Source organism: Onychostoma macrolepis, chromosome 02 (genome assembly GCF_012432095.1).
Source record: "Onychostoma macrolepis isolate SWU-2019 chromosome 02, ASM1243209v1, whole genome shotgun sequence".
NCBI classification, from domain to species: domain Eukaryota; kingdom Metazoa; phylum Chordata; class Actinopteri; order Cypriniformes; family Cyprinidae; genus Onychostoma; species Onychostoma macrolepis.
In genome coordinates, this window is record NC_081156.1 from 34,311,404 (window position 1) to 34,326,022 (window position 14,619).

The 14,619-nt window shown below is 33.8% G+C and overlaps 1 protein-coding gene across 5 annotated transcripts in view; it reads right to left on the reverse strand.

Annotated features, from left to right (window-relative positions):
* Positions 1–14,619, reverse strand: part of sbno2a (strawberry notch homolog 2a) — a 34,289-nt gene that overhangs the window by 10,610 nt on the left and 9,060 nt on the right. For 4 of the 5 annotated variants that reach the window (XM_058749678.1, XM_058749671.1, XM_058749665.1 and 1 more), the window contains exons 6-26: positions 13,173–13,247; positions 12,962–13,076; positions 11,655–11,815; positions 9,909–10,042; positions 9,718–9,808; positions 8,864–9,007; positions 8,448–8,565; positions 7,259–7,364; positions 7,012–7,165; positions 6,749–6,925; positions 5,828–5,925; positions 5,524–5,606; positions 5,223–5,411; positions 4,123–4,244; positions 2,889–3,020; positions 2,654–2,789; positions 2,463–2,575; positions 1,536–1,607; positions 806–914; positions 591–662; positions 53–196 (exon numbers count right to left, since the gene is read on the reverse strand). In XM_058749678.1, the coding sequence (XP_058605661.1) occupies positions 53–196; positions 591–662; positions 806–914; positions 1,536–1,607; positions 2,463–2,575; positions 2,654–2,789; positions 2,889–3,020; positions 4,123–4,244; positions 5,223–5,411; positions 5,524–5,606; positions 5,828–5,925; positions 6,749–6,925; positions 7,012–7,165; positions 7,259–7,364; positions 8,448–8,565; positions 8,864–9,007; positions 9,718–9,808; positions 9,909–10,042; positions 11,655–11,815; positions 12,962–13,076; positions 13,173–13,247 (2,545 nt within the window). The remainder of the gene's footprint in view (positions 1–52; positions 197–590; positions 663–805; positions 915–1,535; positions 1,608–2,462; positions 2,576–2,653; positions 2,790–2,888; positions 3,021–4,122; positions 4,245–5,222; positions 5,412–5,523; positions 5,607–5,827; positions 5,926–6,748; positions 6,926–7,011; positions 7,166–7,258; positions 7,365–8,447; positions 8,566–8,863; positions 9,008–9,717; positions 9,809–9,908; positions 10,043–11,654; positions 11,816–12,961; positions 13,077–13,172; positions 13,248–14,619) is intronic. The other variant, XM_058749686.1, reaches the window with a different exon arrangement.

Here is a 14,619-nt window from a genome sequence, read left to right on the forward strand (position 1 = left end):
TAGAGCTCATCTACTGCTGTGAAAGTCTAATGTGCACATTCATATTCCTCACCCAATATTCCCATGTCATATTTTCCCTCTTTTTTGTCCTTGTTGATCAGGTAGTCGAAGTTATTGGTGAAGTACTGGAACAGAGAGTTCTGCTGATGGACCTCCAAACCCAAAATACGGTTCAGAAACTTATTGATGGTGCAGTCTGGGATACAGGACAGAAAAAAGCAATTAGCCACTTGGTCGGATTATGCAAATTAGTTGTATTTCATTTACGTAAATCCAAAAAACATTTGTGCATGTAAATGTGATGCAACTGTCAGTTAAAGCACTTCACTGACAGGTATTACATCAGTAACACAAATGTGCATTATCCAACAATGCTGTCAGTGTATTTTGAATTTAACACACTTCTTTAAAGTCAGGTTTGAATTATGCATGATCAATAATGTCAAAATGTCCACAAATAGGCACAGACATATATATCACTAATAAATCGCTCAATTAAAGGTATGGCTGCATTAATCATACGGAATACAGCTGAGTAGTAAATCAGCCTTTATAATCAGATCATTGTGTTATTGTTGTATTACATTCACCTTTCTCTGTATTCAGACCCAGACGTGGCTGCTTACAGAAGATTCCCACATCAATCATGCCTTTCTTTATATCTGAAACACATATGAATGTTAAATCAGTACACACAAACATTACACTGTCATGTTCTTCTGTAGAGCCCTCAAATTTGTAATTTAATTCGTTACACTTTTGATCAAACTGGCATAAGCTGTATCACTGAAACAGATGACAATACCTCTGAAGAACATGATGTCTCCTCCTGGGTAGCCCTTCGGTGGAGGGACTTTGTTGTCGATGTGCCCGAGGATGGCTTTAGTGATCTTATCCAACGCTTTGGTGCCGTACTAAAACAGACAGAGGGTAAAAAACTTTCAGTTCCTTTTCACATTGTATTTATGGGTCTGAACTGCGGTATATTTGCAACATGGGAATCGGCATGAAAAGATTTCATCCAACTGTGAACCATATTGCAGTTCATGCATTTCTTCCGAGATTAGAAAACATCAACCAAATGAATCGAATTCTTAAGTCAAATGCGGTTATGTCGAGTACAATGTGTTGTTATTGTTAACTAAAGCTATTAAACTATTAAATAAGCTTAAAACTATTGAACTTTTCTTTCAATAATTGAAATAAAGGTAAAATAAAATGTAATAAAAATAATGAAAAACTGAAATAAACTTAAAAAAAAAAAAATGAACGAGTTCTAAAATAATAAAAATAATGAATTAAATGAATTAAAAATATAAACTTTTAAATAAATAAAAATGATAAAAAGGAAAAAAAATTACTAAATCTAAAATTAAAACGAAAACTGAAAATATAAAAATAAAAGCCCATTCAAAATATTAATAAACACTATAATAGTAAATATATAATAGTAAAACAACACCCTAATAAAGCCAGATGGGAGAACAGAGAATAGTCTATTATATTTTGGCTGATAAAGGAGAATATGCTCCTACTTTGTTCTCAAAGTTGTACTGGCTCAGGTCTCTGGATTCAGTGGCTCGTCGGTCCCCGTGTGTTAGCGCCCCCTATAAAATCACAACACCTTTTAATGTGGATGCATTTCCATTAACAAGCTCTCAAACATCTGACAACATTTTAATCAGCTCTGACAGGATTGCAGAATAGCTACAGAAGCTTAAGTACATTTACTTTCAATTGCACAGGTAGAAATGTGCACGTGTTTAAGTTCATAATAAGTTGCAATGATTTTTTGCTTGGCTTTGACTGAACTGTATTTTGGGTAGCTTTACCCATAGTGAAATCTTATTGGTCCAAAATCTTGCAAAACATAGCTGTATATTAATGTGCTTAATGCGATTAAAAGAGGATGATTTAATGAGACAAATACGAGTGCTGCATGTTTCAAAGTCAAAGTTCTAGTAAAGACATTACAAAATAAGAGTCTCAACCATATTTCAGGCTTGTTTAAGTACCGCATTATGCAGAACAACTATTTTTCTGGTTATTATTGGTATTTTGGTTACACAGTAAACTGTATCTGGCAATTAATTCAATGTTTAACATGATAAAAATTCCATAATTTTTAAAAAAATAAATAGTTTTAAGCAGAAATGTTTAAAAATCTGGTGTACTTTTTGTAAATGTCTCCTCATAACCAAATGAATTGATACATTTTCACTAAAGTTCTCCAAATTAAGAGCATGTGTTCTTTGGGAAAAAACTAAGCGTTAAGCCCTGAAACATCAAGTTCTCATTAGCTGAGATTTTATCACTTTTAATATGACATGAAAGAAATCACTTGACAGTGCAAGCTTCAAGTCAAACCTGATTATAACATGATGCAAATGTATTATTGTGTGCAATGCACATGTGCTAGTGTATATAACATCTGAAAAACAGAGACTGCGGTGAGACTTTACCAGGCTCTCCAATCTCTTGGCAACGATAGAAGCGAAGCGTCTCTCTCCAGCCAGCTCAGAGATGAGGAAGATATACTCTGGAGCCGTAACCTGATTTGAGCGATGCGTTCGACCTGATAAGATACACAGCCACAGTATTAGCAACCCCCAAGATGCCTCTCAAACATACGCAAACAAGCACAGACACTCACCGAACTGCTGGATGGCGCGGTCGGCGCTCCACGGCAGCTCTAAGGTCATGTGAACTCGTCTTCTGCGGTTCTGCACGCGTTTATCCGCCTGTAGAGAGATGCCCGAACTAGCCGCTTCAGAGATGATGGCTATCAGCTGAGAGGGAAAGAGAAAGAGCATTAGTGCAAACATTCAGAATGGCGCTGGGTTCGGTCTGGAAGTGCTGTTCTGTGTTTGAAGGTCAGAGGTCGTCACCTTCTCTCCGGTCATGAAGCGCTCTTTCTCTTTGACGTTGACGTGATCGATGGTCAGGCCTTGTTCTGCTCTGGTCTCATATCGAACGCTGCCATCTGGACGCCGCACTACACGTCCCTTACGGCCCGTCATCTACACACACACACACACACACTCTTAGCATTTAACTTGTGTGTCATAACATCACATTGTGATTAAGTCTATCACACAGATGTGAACAAGCATCAAGTGTCTCAATCAAAACTGAGAACTTTTGTGTAATGTTTGAACTTTTATTTTTATATTTTCAATTTTTATTTCAATTTTAGTTTTAAGTTTTGTGTTTTTATAATTTATTATTATTATTACTACTATTTATTTTTTAGATTTATGTTTATTTTAGTTGTAATTTTAGTACTTCATACTTTCTATATGAAGCTGTTTCTCATTTTCATTTAAGTTAAACAAAAAAATATTTCTACTAAGCTTTAACATATTTATTTCAGCTGTAGTTTTAGTCATTTTAGAACTTCAAACTTTATTTCAGGCAGTTACCAGAGCAACATTTAATTTATATTTATTTCATCATTTATTTTCATAAATATTTATTTCAAATATAATTTTTAGCCATTTTTTTATTAAACATCTCATTTTCTATTTAGCTTTAATTTATATTTATTTCTCTTGTACCTTTAGTAATTTTAGAACTTCAACTCAACTTATTTTACTCCAGTTAGTTTCAGGGCAACACTTCAAGATTTCATTTATTTATTCATTTTTATTTTATAATTAGCTTAAATGTATATTTTATTTCAATTATTTCTCTCTTTATTTTATAATTATTTATTTTAGTTTATATATATATATATATATATATATATATATATATATATATATATATATATATATATATATATATATATATATATATATATATGTGTATGTGTGTGTGTGTGTGTGTGTGTTTATTTTCTGTATTTTTAGCTTTATTTCAGTTAACAAAAATATTTTCAATAGTTTTAGTGTACAATAATAACACTGAAAACTGCTGTCATGAAATGTTCATTGCAGCAACCTGGGAACTAGTAAACAGGACTTTGTTCCCTGGCGGACTGGAAAAAACAGAAGTGTCATATTTTACTGACGTTAGTCAGTAATATGAAAATTACAATGTTGCCGTCTATATTTAGTGTTAATGAAACCGTGTTGTCGCTCACCAGTGTGTTTGAAACAATGCATTACAGTGACTCCTCACCTCGGACACCTTCTCTGGTCCTCCAAACCTGTCAATCAGCTCGTCAAGAGTGTTGAGCGGCAGCTCCTTCCCCAGCTCTGCTATTTTACCCAGCAGCCTCAGCTTGAGTTCTTGTAGTTTAGCTGAAAACACACACAGGATGACTTCAGCAGAGTCTGAAATTGACCTTAATCACTCCTGTGTGGTTTAGTCGTCTAGACTGAAATTAGGTCTGATTTAATAAGTGTGTATTGTGTGATTTAATAAGTGGACATCATTCTATTATGTCAAAAATGTGGGTATTCGTGTCAAATTTTATTATATTATTAATGTGGACATGTATTAAATGTATTGAAGGAGGAGTAATGGAATATAATTACAGTATTTTTCTGTGATTAAGCAATAGCGTTTATGTGTTTATACTAAATGTATTTAGACTATTGTTTTTCATACAAATACCTAGAAGCCATATTACATTTTTACCATGGTAATTTAGCTGCTATATTTGTGGTTTTAACTGTGATTATCATGATCTAAATGTATGCTACTGTGGAAGACCAATGGTTAAAAAAAACACCATTTTTTACATTTCACCATATAAAAATGAGATTGCTACAATTTTTACAGATGTAACTGATTTTGATAATGAACATAAATCTGCATCTGCATCAAAACTCAAGCTACTAACAAATGTGTATTTCTAAGAGACAATTTTTTACAAATATTTTTAATATTATCAGGCAACACAAACCTGTTTCTTGGTTTGAAACAATATTACTCATTAGAACTTGCAGAACTAAGAAATTATTTTTTTCTGTTAAGATACTTATTTTGTTAAGGAAAAATGACTGGAAAGGTGTAAAGAATTCAAAAAAACTAATTATTTTTCATGTTCTGACCATAAAGAATAGTTTAAAACCCCAATTAACCGTCTGGTTTTTACAACTTTCACATTGGAGCAAAAATCTGCCTTTAAACTTGAATGAAATAAAAATTTGACATTTATCATGATAATTATCAATATCGACTGATATGAAAAAAAATAATGGTGATAATTTTTTGGCCCTATTGCCCAGCCCTAGCATTTCTTCTGAAACACAGTTGCATTTCAGTCAACCTACCAGCAGGTCCATTGATGTGGTTCACGAAAATCACATCATCATTGTCCTGTAGTGAATCAGGGGAGGAGTTAGAGTCGCTGTCAATCTCATCCGAGTCAGAGTCGGAGTCGTCGCTGATTTTAATAACTCCGCCCACTTCCACACAGTGCTTTGGAAATTTTGAAGCCCGGCCTCTGGATAAGGGTTTTCCTTCAGAAGGCAAAGAATTGCTTTCAGAAAGATTCATGATGCACAGAAACCCACAGACCCACACCCCAGAGACAAAATAATGCTTGATATAGCACAAGACGATGTGACTCACGTTTCCTCTTGCTTGCGGCGCTTTTCTCTCTTTTGGGTTTCTGTGTTGGGAAGTGTTTCTGAACTAATGACTGGAAAACACCCCTACAGGACAAAAACCCACAAATCTCAATCCAGTTCACTTACAGTGACGCATAACCACAGAGCAATTTATCCTTTTTGTATTGATTATTATACGGTGGAATACTTGATTCTGATTGGTCTACTGGTGATTTGTGGGAGATTTCAGTCTTTCCCCATTGAAGAAGATAGAAGTTGCACTAGCTGCCCGTGGGAAATGGACTTGTGGAAATGAGGACACTCACTCAGCAGCGGAGACGAATCGGTCCAGGTGTCCGTCGTTCTCGTCCAGGACCTCTCGAGTACGAGCCTCTCCAGTGGACTGCAGGCCAATCACGATGCACTGTTTGAAATGACACGGAGAGAGGGCGGAGCCACATTAGTGAAACACTTAATACAGGGTTCCCACAATGAAGTTAACCTTCCAGTCATCTGCAATTACTGGGAAGGGCTGCATGATTTGCACGAGGAAAAAGAAAGTTTGTATTTTATTTTATTTTATTTATGTTTTTTTTTAATGCCATGTCAGCAGCATGGCTAGCTTGATGGTGAAAACTGAATAAATAACATAAGTCATACAATAAACAAGAACCTATATAAGACATTTGAGGTTAAAATACATCTAGGTGATTTTTAAATGCTTAGTTCCTGATAAAAATTTAATCTGCCATGTGTAAAAAAAAAAAAAAAAAAAAGGTGCCAGGTTTGCTGTGCTTATTTGTTTAGCCAGAAATTGTGTGATTTCACACTGATAAGACTATAAAATGGCAACAACAATAATAATATTAATAAATTATTATTATTATTATATATTAAAATGACTATAAAACAACAATAATAGTAATTATTATTACTGTATAATAAATTATTATTACTAAATGTTAAAAAATAAGTAGACAATAAGAAATATCACTATTGTAATATTTTATATATTACTATTATAATATGTAATATCTTTTATAAAATAAGAAAAAGGAAATTTAAGAAAGAATGTATATATATATATATATATATATATATATATATATATATATTTATTTATTTTTATAGTACAGCTATAAAATTACTAATATTATTTATGGGGTAAGGATAAGGATAAGGATATCTAAAACCCAGTAAAACCTCTTCTTAACGAGCAAAAGCACAAATCTTAATCCCTGACTCACCTTGCCGTGCTGCATCTCAGTATGAGCGAGTTCAACCAGACGACGGACTTTAGCGGCAATGCACAGGTACTTAAAAAACCTCTGGTGTGACGACCAGAACTGACCCCACAGAGACTTACGGGAGGCCAGACCCAACGTATCCGCAGCTCTGGTGAACAGATCGAGAGCCTCGGCCCACTAGACAGAGAAAGAAACACTTTAACTACTGCTTAATACATTATTTGGGACAAAGTGATTCGACACAATACCAGCGTTTCTCTCACCAGTCTAGCTGCTTTGTTGTAGACCAGTTTGAACTCTTCGTCCAGTGTAATCTCCTCTATGCGGAAGGACACGCCGGAAAAGCTCAGCTGCCGTGCGATGTACATGCCACTCACTTTCATATCCATTGCAACAATCTCCATGGCGCCAACACCCCTGGAACATGAACATGAGAAAATGTTTATGAGAGAATATGAAGATTTTCATCAGATAAAACAGATCATTGTGATCCTGAGCATGAACTCTGACCTCTTCTCAATTGCATGCAGGAAGTCGTCAAACGCCTTGAACGGCGTTCCTTGCCCCCAGATCCCCAGTCGGCTCATGTATATCATATTCTTTGGCTCAGAAGCACCTGGAGAATGAGAATGAAGGCAGAAAACTCAGGTCTCATTAATCCTCAGAAGAGCTCAGAATGCATGAAACCATAATGAACCATTTTTAATGGGATTTGGCAATGGTTTTCTTTGGAAAATGACTAATCATCCAAATCAAAAAGAACTAAACATAAAAAAAAACAATCCTTTGTAACTTCCTTTTTTTTTTTTTTTTTTATAAAATACAATTTTTATTCATTTATTAATACTTATTTAGCTAGTTTTCAAGACAACATTTTTTATTTTCATTTAGTTAAACTTGATGTACTAAAATACCTAAAACTAAAAATTAATAAAAAAGTGTATAGACATACAGTATGTAATATTAAAACTAACAAAAATGAACAAAAAAAACAACAAAATTAATAAAAAATTATAAATTAAATAAAAACAGAAAATATAAAAATATGCACACCAAGGCTGCATTTCTTTGATAAAAAGAAAACAGTAAAATAATTATATTATAATATAAAATAGTATTACAATTTTTTTTTAAATTATATTTGACTATATTTTAAAATGTCAATTATTTAAAGTAATTTATTCCTGTGACAGCAAAGCTGAATATAAAAAGCTTTTTTTTGACTAACGCTTTTATTCAGCCAGGATGCATTAAATTGATCAAAAGTGACAGTAAAGACATTTATAATGTTGTTACAAAAGATTTCTATTTAAAATAAATGCTGTTCTTTTGAACATTCTATTCATCAAAGAATCCTGAAAATAAAAAGTATCACAGTTTCCAGAAAAATATTCAGCAGCACAACTGTTTTCAACATTTATAATAATCAGAAATGTTTCTTGAGCAGCAAATCAGCATATTAGAATGATTTCTGAAGATCATGTGACACTGAAGACTGGAGTAATGATGCTGAAAATACTGCTTTGATCAAAGAAATAAATTACATTTTACAATATAGTCAAATAGAAAGACGTTAATTTAAATTGTAATAACATTCCACAATATTACTGTATTTTGGACCAAATAAATGCAGCCTTGGTGAGCAGAAGAGACTTCTTTAAAAAAAAAAAAAACATTAAAAACTCTTAGAAACACCCACCTGTGGCACTAGCATACACCACTCTCGCCCGGGGCAGTTTGCTCTGCAAGTCCAGGACTGCTTTACCCATCTTAGTGGAGGTCGCATTTTTAGCCTTATGGCACTCATCAAACACAATCTAAGGTTAAAGGTCAAGGGTCAACAGCACTGTTACAATAGTTTTGTTCATACATATTAAGAGTTAATTAGTATTCAGCAACTTGAGGTGCTCTGATGAATAACAGTGTGCACTATGATGCTACACAGAGTTTAGCCAATGATAACAGAGATCATTTGCATATTGTGTTATACATAAGTCTTAAAGGTACAGAAGCAAAAACAACAAGCAACCTTGTAATTTCCAGTAACAACCTAGAGTCATTACTTTCTAAAAGATGCATGTATGCACAATCTGCAACGCTGGAAGTAAAGGATACGACTCCGTCAAAGTTGGGTTTGCACCAGTCCAGGATCTGTTTGAGTCTGGTGCGGTGCTGCCCGCCGGCCTGGCTCTCTCCAATCAGCGCTGAGTATGTGGCGAATAAAACGCCCTCTGAGGTAGCCGTATCTCCATATTTAATCTGCATGAAAGAGGAAAAGCAGATATTTGCAGGTTCAAGGCAGTGTTGTTAACTGAAACCACAACTAACACTATTAAAAATAAGTGTAGCTGACTGAAATATAGCTGAAATAAAAAAAAAAGTAGATGAAAAATATTTTTAATTATTACAAATGTTGCCTTGGCAACTAACTGAAATAAATGAAGTATTAAAATGACACACTAAAACTGAAATAAAAATAAATGAAAGCTAACTAGAAATATTTAAATATTTAAGAAATACATAAAAAAAGGACATAAAATTACTAAAATTTAAAATGAAAACAAAAAAATTATAGTTACAGTTATACATAATTATAACTATAATTATAGTTGTATAATTAAAGTTAATGGTCACATAAAATGCAGGTAAACTAATAAAAATATTTTTTCACTATTCTCCTGTATTTTTCTCCTGTTATTATTATAATTATTATTATTTTGTTTTGGAAAACAAAAAAAAATTCTTAATATTTAATAAAATAAAATATTAACAAAATAAAGTACTTTTAGCAAGCGTTAAATTTTGGTTGTTTTTATTATTAAATTATTTATGTAAATTTTACATTGTTATGATTTAATTAATTATTTGTTTTTCCATCAACTCACAAAGCCAGATCCATCACTTTTGGAAAACCCAGATAATATGTACAATACAGATGAAAAAAAGCAGTGACAAGACAGTTCTCAAACCTTATTTAAAGCAAACACAGGGATGTTGGGAGCATTTATGTCTTTGAGATCTCTCTCAGCATCGTACTTCAGGTCATTTGACACACTGAACCTAAAACAGAGCAGATTCCCAGAAACAGATCCCTTGGTTAGATCAACAGTCAGAGGAGTTTGACTGAACGTGAGCATTAGAGATGCATGCAGGTGTTTACCACAGCGCTCTCTTCCGTCCCTTTAAGAAATTCTCCAGTATGATTCCGGCCACAGTGCGGCCCTTCCCGACGCCGGCTCCGTCTCCGATCAGAAACCCCGCCCGCTGACCGTTCTGAAGAATCACCTCGTGTTGCTGAAGAACACAAGCACAAAGGCAATTTTATACATTCTAGGGCATTTACATATACATTGTATCGATTAATTCGAATTTAAAGTGCCCTTATTATGGATTTTTGAAAATGAGCTTTCATGCAGTGTGTAACACAGCTCTAAGTGAATGAAAACATCCTGCAAAGTTTTAAATCTGAAAGTGCACGGTGTATAAAGTTATTGTCTCTCAAAAGAAAGAGTCGACTCTGAATCATTGAAAGGAGTCGTTGACGTCAACATGAAACATTAGCAATATTGCCCGCCCACTTGTTGGTCTTTTTGCATTGGTCTGAATGAAAATGCAAATTCATTCTTTGCCACTAGGTGTCTCTTTTGGAGCATTAAAAATAGCGGTTTCCCCGGTAACGCTGTACACAAAGCAGCATTGCGCTCACAAATGCTGCTTTATCAGGCATTACAGGCGAGATGAAATGAAAATGAGACCAATCGGACCAATCACCGCATATTAGCGTCACGCAAAGGAGGGGATTGGAAAAATGAATCATTGAGCGACTCGTTTGGGAGTCGTTGAGCAAGTAAGGTAAAAATAAATGCATATTATAAGACAATGAAAGTGTTTTTTGACCTTGCATGCATGTCAACCTGTTGTTGGGGACTCCCAAAACCAAAATATGAAATTTTCATTACTTTCATTATTAGGGGCACTTTAAGGTACGATTAAATTTTTTGGGAAATCAAGGAATCGCGATTTTGAATTAAAATATTACCAAACGTTAGAATTAGACACTTTGACAATATGCCAATGATAACAATAAAGAGAAAATAACAATCCAACAGCATGTCGGCGCACATGATTAACTGCTCACGTGTGATGCGCTCATATAGCTAGATGCAATTCACACAGAATGCGCTTTTGTGTTGATAAAAATGCGACACGGAAAAACATGCAAGAAGATGGGAGTGAACTTCTTTTAACTTGAGCGGCATGTTTTTAGACTGCCGTTTCATTCATGAAGCAACAGCCAAACTTGTCCATGTTTACATAGAAAAAACAATGGAAACGCAGTGCAAGCGAATAAAAAAAACCCTGTAATTACTACTGTATGTCGGATATTTCATGTTTGCATCACGGTGACAGACTGAAAGCTACTGTTGTTTGTACTGAACATTTATAGTTAATAATACTCTACTAGTGTTATACCTTCAGTCATTTCGAATTTGAATTACCTTGACTTTTGAATTAAAAAAAAAATAAATAAATAAAAAAAGCATTTTCCTCATATTATTTCTGAACATATAATATGTATAAGACAAGTTTGTACAAGATGTAGTTGTAGTTCATGCATCATTTCTGCAAAGATATTTAACAAGTGATTTGCTTAACATTTACATCATGTTGACAACTTCATGTGTGGTGCACTAGAGGGTTAAAAAAGTAAAAGTTACTTGAATCATGTTGTAATTACATTTTCAAGTTGACTAGTTAAAAATCATAATAAAATTGAGAATAGGTCACACGTTCTGAAAAGAAAAAAAAAAAAAATCAAGATTTTTTGCCATATAGCCCAGCCCTAATACACTGACACTATACTAATCTGTGAGTGGAACAAGAAGAGCAAGAGAGCAAAAGGTACCTGGCAGGCGTAGATGATGGCCTCCAGCTGCAGGGCAGACAGCAGGCCGGAGTTAATGCTGCAGTCTGGAATGGACAGTGTGTAGGTGATGTCAGGAGGAGGAACGCTGGACAGTGTGTTGGTCTCCACCACGATATCAGGATGAGAGATTCCTATAGTAGCTGCACACATGTGAACAGAGCAATGATTTTCCACGGAAGCACCACAAACTTTTTCCCCTACTATATATGGTGGGCCAAATAAAATCATATGTCCTTACAGAACAAACCCATACAACCTCAAAATAGATCATATATATCAGATTATTGGTAACACTTTACAATAAGGTTCATTAGTTAACAACATTAGTAAACACGAATTAAGAATGAACATTACTTGCATTTATTCATCTTAACGCTAATTTCTGAATTTACTAATGCATTATTAAAATCACAAGTTGTGTTTGTTAACATTAGTTAATGCACTGTGAACTAACATGAATAAACGATGAAAAACTATATTTTTATTAACTAACATTATCAAAGATTAATAAATAGTGTAATAAATGCATTGTTCATTGTTTGTTCATGTTAGTTAATACATTAACTAATGTTAAAAAAATGACGCATTGAAAAGTGTTACCAGATTATTTTTTTAATTAATTAGACAGTATGGGACACACATTAAATAAGGAATTAATAATAACAAGATATTAATAAACAGAGGGGAAAAAAATATTTTATGCATAATTCAAGTACAAAATACACATTATTCTTATTTTGAAATGTTGCTACATCCAGGTGCTCATTCAAAAATATAAAATATAGACTCTTTCAAGCATCTACAACATATTACACTATAAAGACTATAAAGTAAATTTTGTCATTCTCCATTACCAGTAGATCATGAGCAATTGTTTGGCATAAATGCATGGTATTAATTGATTGCGAGCCTGTAGAATGTGAAACAGCACCGTGTTTTAACTTTGAACGTGCACCGCTTGGACTAATTTAATTCAATTGTTGCTTTTGAAGTTTAATAATTACATCAGACTATATCATAATTACTGTTGTTCCATTCCTAAATTTAAGCCCTCTTAAAATGATAATTAGGACTTTTGCTATACCATTTTAAATACTTACGACCTTTAAAATATAGCATTTAAAATATTTTTAAATTTGAGAAAACTAAATGCTAAGAATTTTTAAGCACTTGCAAGGATCCTACACTCACTACAACATGTTATAACTATGATATAAAAATACATATTTGGCTCATATTTTCTACTCATGTGCTGTAGCTTAATATAACACAGCATGTCTATTTACATTTGGATGGCTTGTATTCGGCGTATGTGTCCGCGTGCCCCAACTCCTCCGTCTCTTCCTCATCTGCCTCCTCCTCTTCCTCCAGTGGCGGCGGCGGCGGAGGAGCAGCAGCAGCCTGAGGAAATGAAGGAATGAAGGGGCAGAAAACAAAAGATGATGAAATGTAGTGAAACAGAGGACAGAGTATAAGAGAGAAAAGGAAAGGATCTACCTTAAATCCTGTGACTGATGCAGACAGGAGAGCGCTAAAATCATCCAACCTACCAGGAAACGCGCTCAGGTTCTGCTGAAGAACACCGATACATGCTAATATTATCGACTGCACGTATAAACTTTACTGGTGATGAGTATTAAAGGGATAGCTCATCTAAAATCATTTACTCAACCTCAAGTTCAACCTGTACGACTTTCTTTTGTAACTGTTGAACACAAAAGAAGATATTTTGAAGAATGTTGGTAACCAAACAGTTGATGGCACTCACTGACTTCCATAATATGGAAAAAAAATAAAAATACCATGAAAGCCAATGGCAACTTGAGGGTAAGTAAATGATGACAGAATTTTTATTTTTGGATGAACGACCCCCAAAGACAAAAGACCAAAAAAAATAAAAATAAAAAAAAAAGGAAAATCATTAAAATTGGAAAATAGAAATATTATAATACAAAAAAATACAAGTATTAAGATTGTACTGCAAAATGAAAAACAAAAAAAATTATAATAATAATAATTTTATTTTCTTGTAACAGAAAATATCTAATATTTATTGGACATATAAATTTAAACCATAGAGCTTTTATTTTGGCAGAAAACTTTTTTTCTTCTTCTCTGATTCATGCAATTAAACTGAGTCATACATTTCAGGTTAGAAAATACAGAAATCTGTATGAATACGGGGGTGGGGGGGGGATCACATCAATGACTATTAAAAAAAAAAAAAAAAATTTAAAAGCTTAAAAGATTTACTTGCTCAGGGCTCTACATTAAATCGAGTACTGAACATTGATCTGTTTACTAGCACACCAATACACTGATGAGTACTAAACATCAGCTCATTGAAATAACCCAATTTATCAATTCACATTGAAACCAATAACCTTGCAATGCCAGAAACCTGCATTTACAGGTGTTTCTCTAATAGTGACATTAAAATGTAATCATTTGTGTATCCAGTTCCAAGTGTTCCATTTGTTTTGCGAGTTGGGATGTTAAATGAAGCATTAAAAACCCTGAAGTATTTCAAAATATCAGCAGAAAAGAAGCTTAAGCAATGCCACATGTCCATGTTTAGTGATTAAACACGTTAATGCACCTTTAAAGTAGCTTGCACAGAAAAAGCTCTTAGTACTATAGCAAACTGACCTGAAGGTTAAGAAATAAAGTTTGCAGCAATGATACCTTGCCATTTTGACAGAGCAAAATTAAACAGTAAACTTCAAGTCTTAAGCTACAGAACAGCTTGAGTCGGAATCCTTCAACAATCGGATGAAATCCTATTCCAGATACTGTAATCTCCTATTTGCAGACATTACGGCCTCTACCGGAAGGATCTTTCAAATTTGCACTATAAAAATTATCTCTGGCTGTCAAAAGACTACGAAATTGCTTTGTATTATTCTAGTACAGACTCATATTGCCCTCTTACGGTTGCAATTTC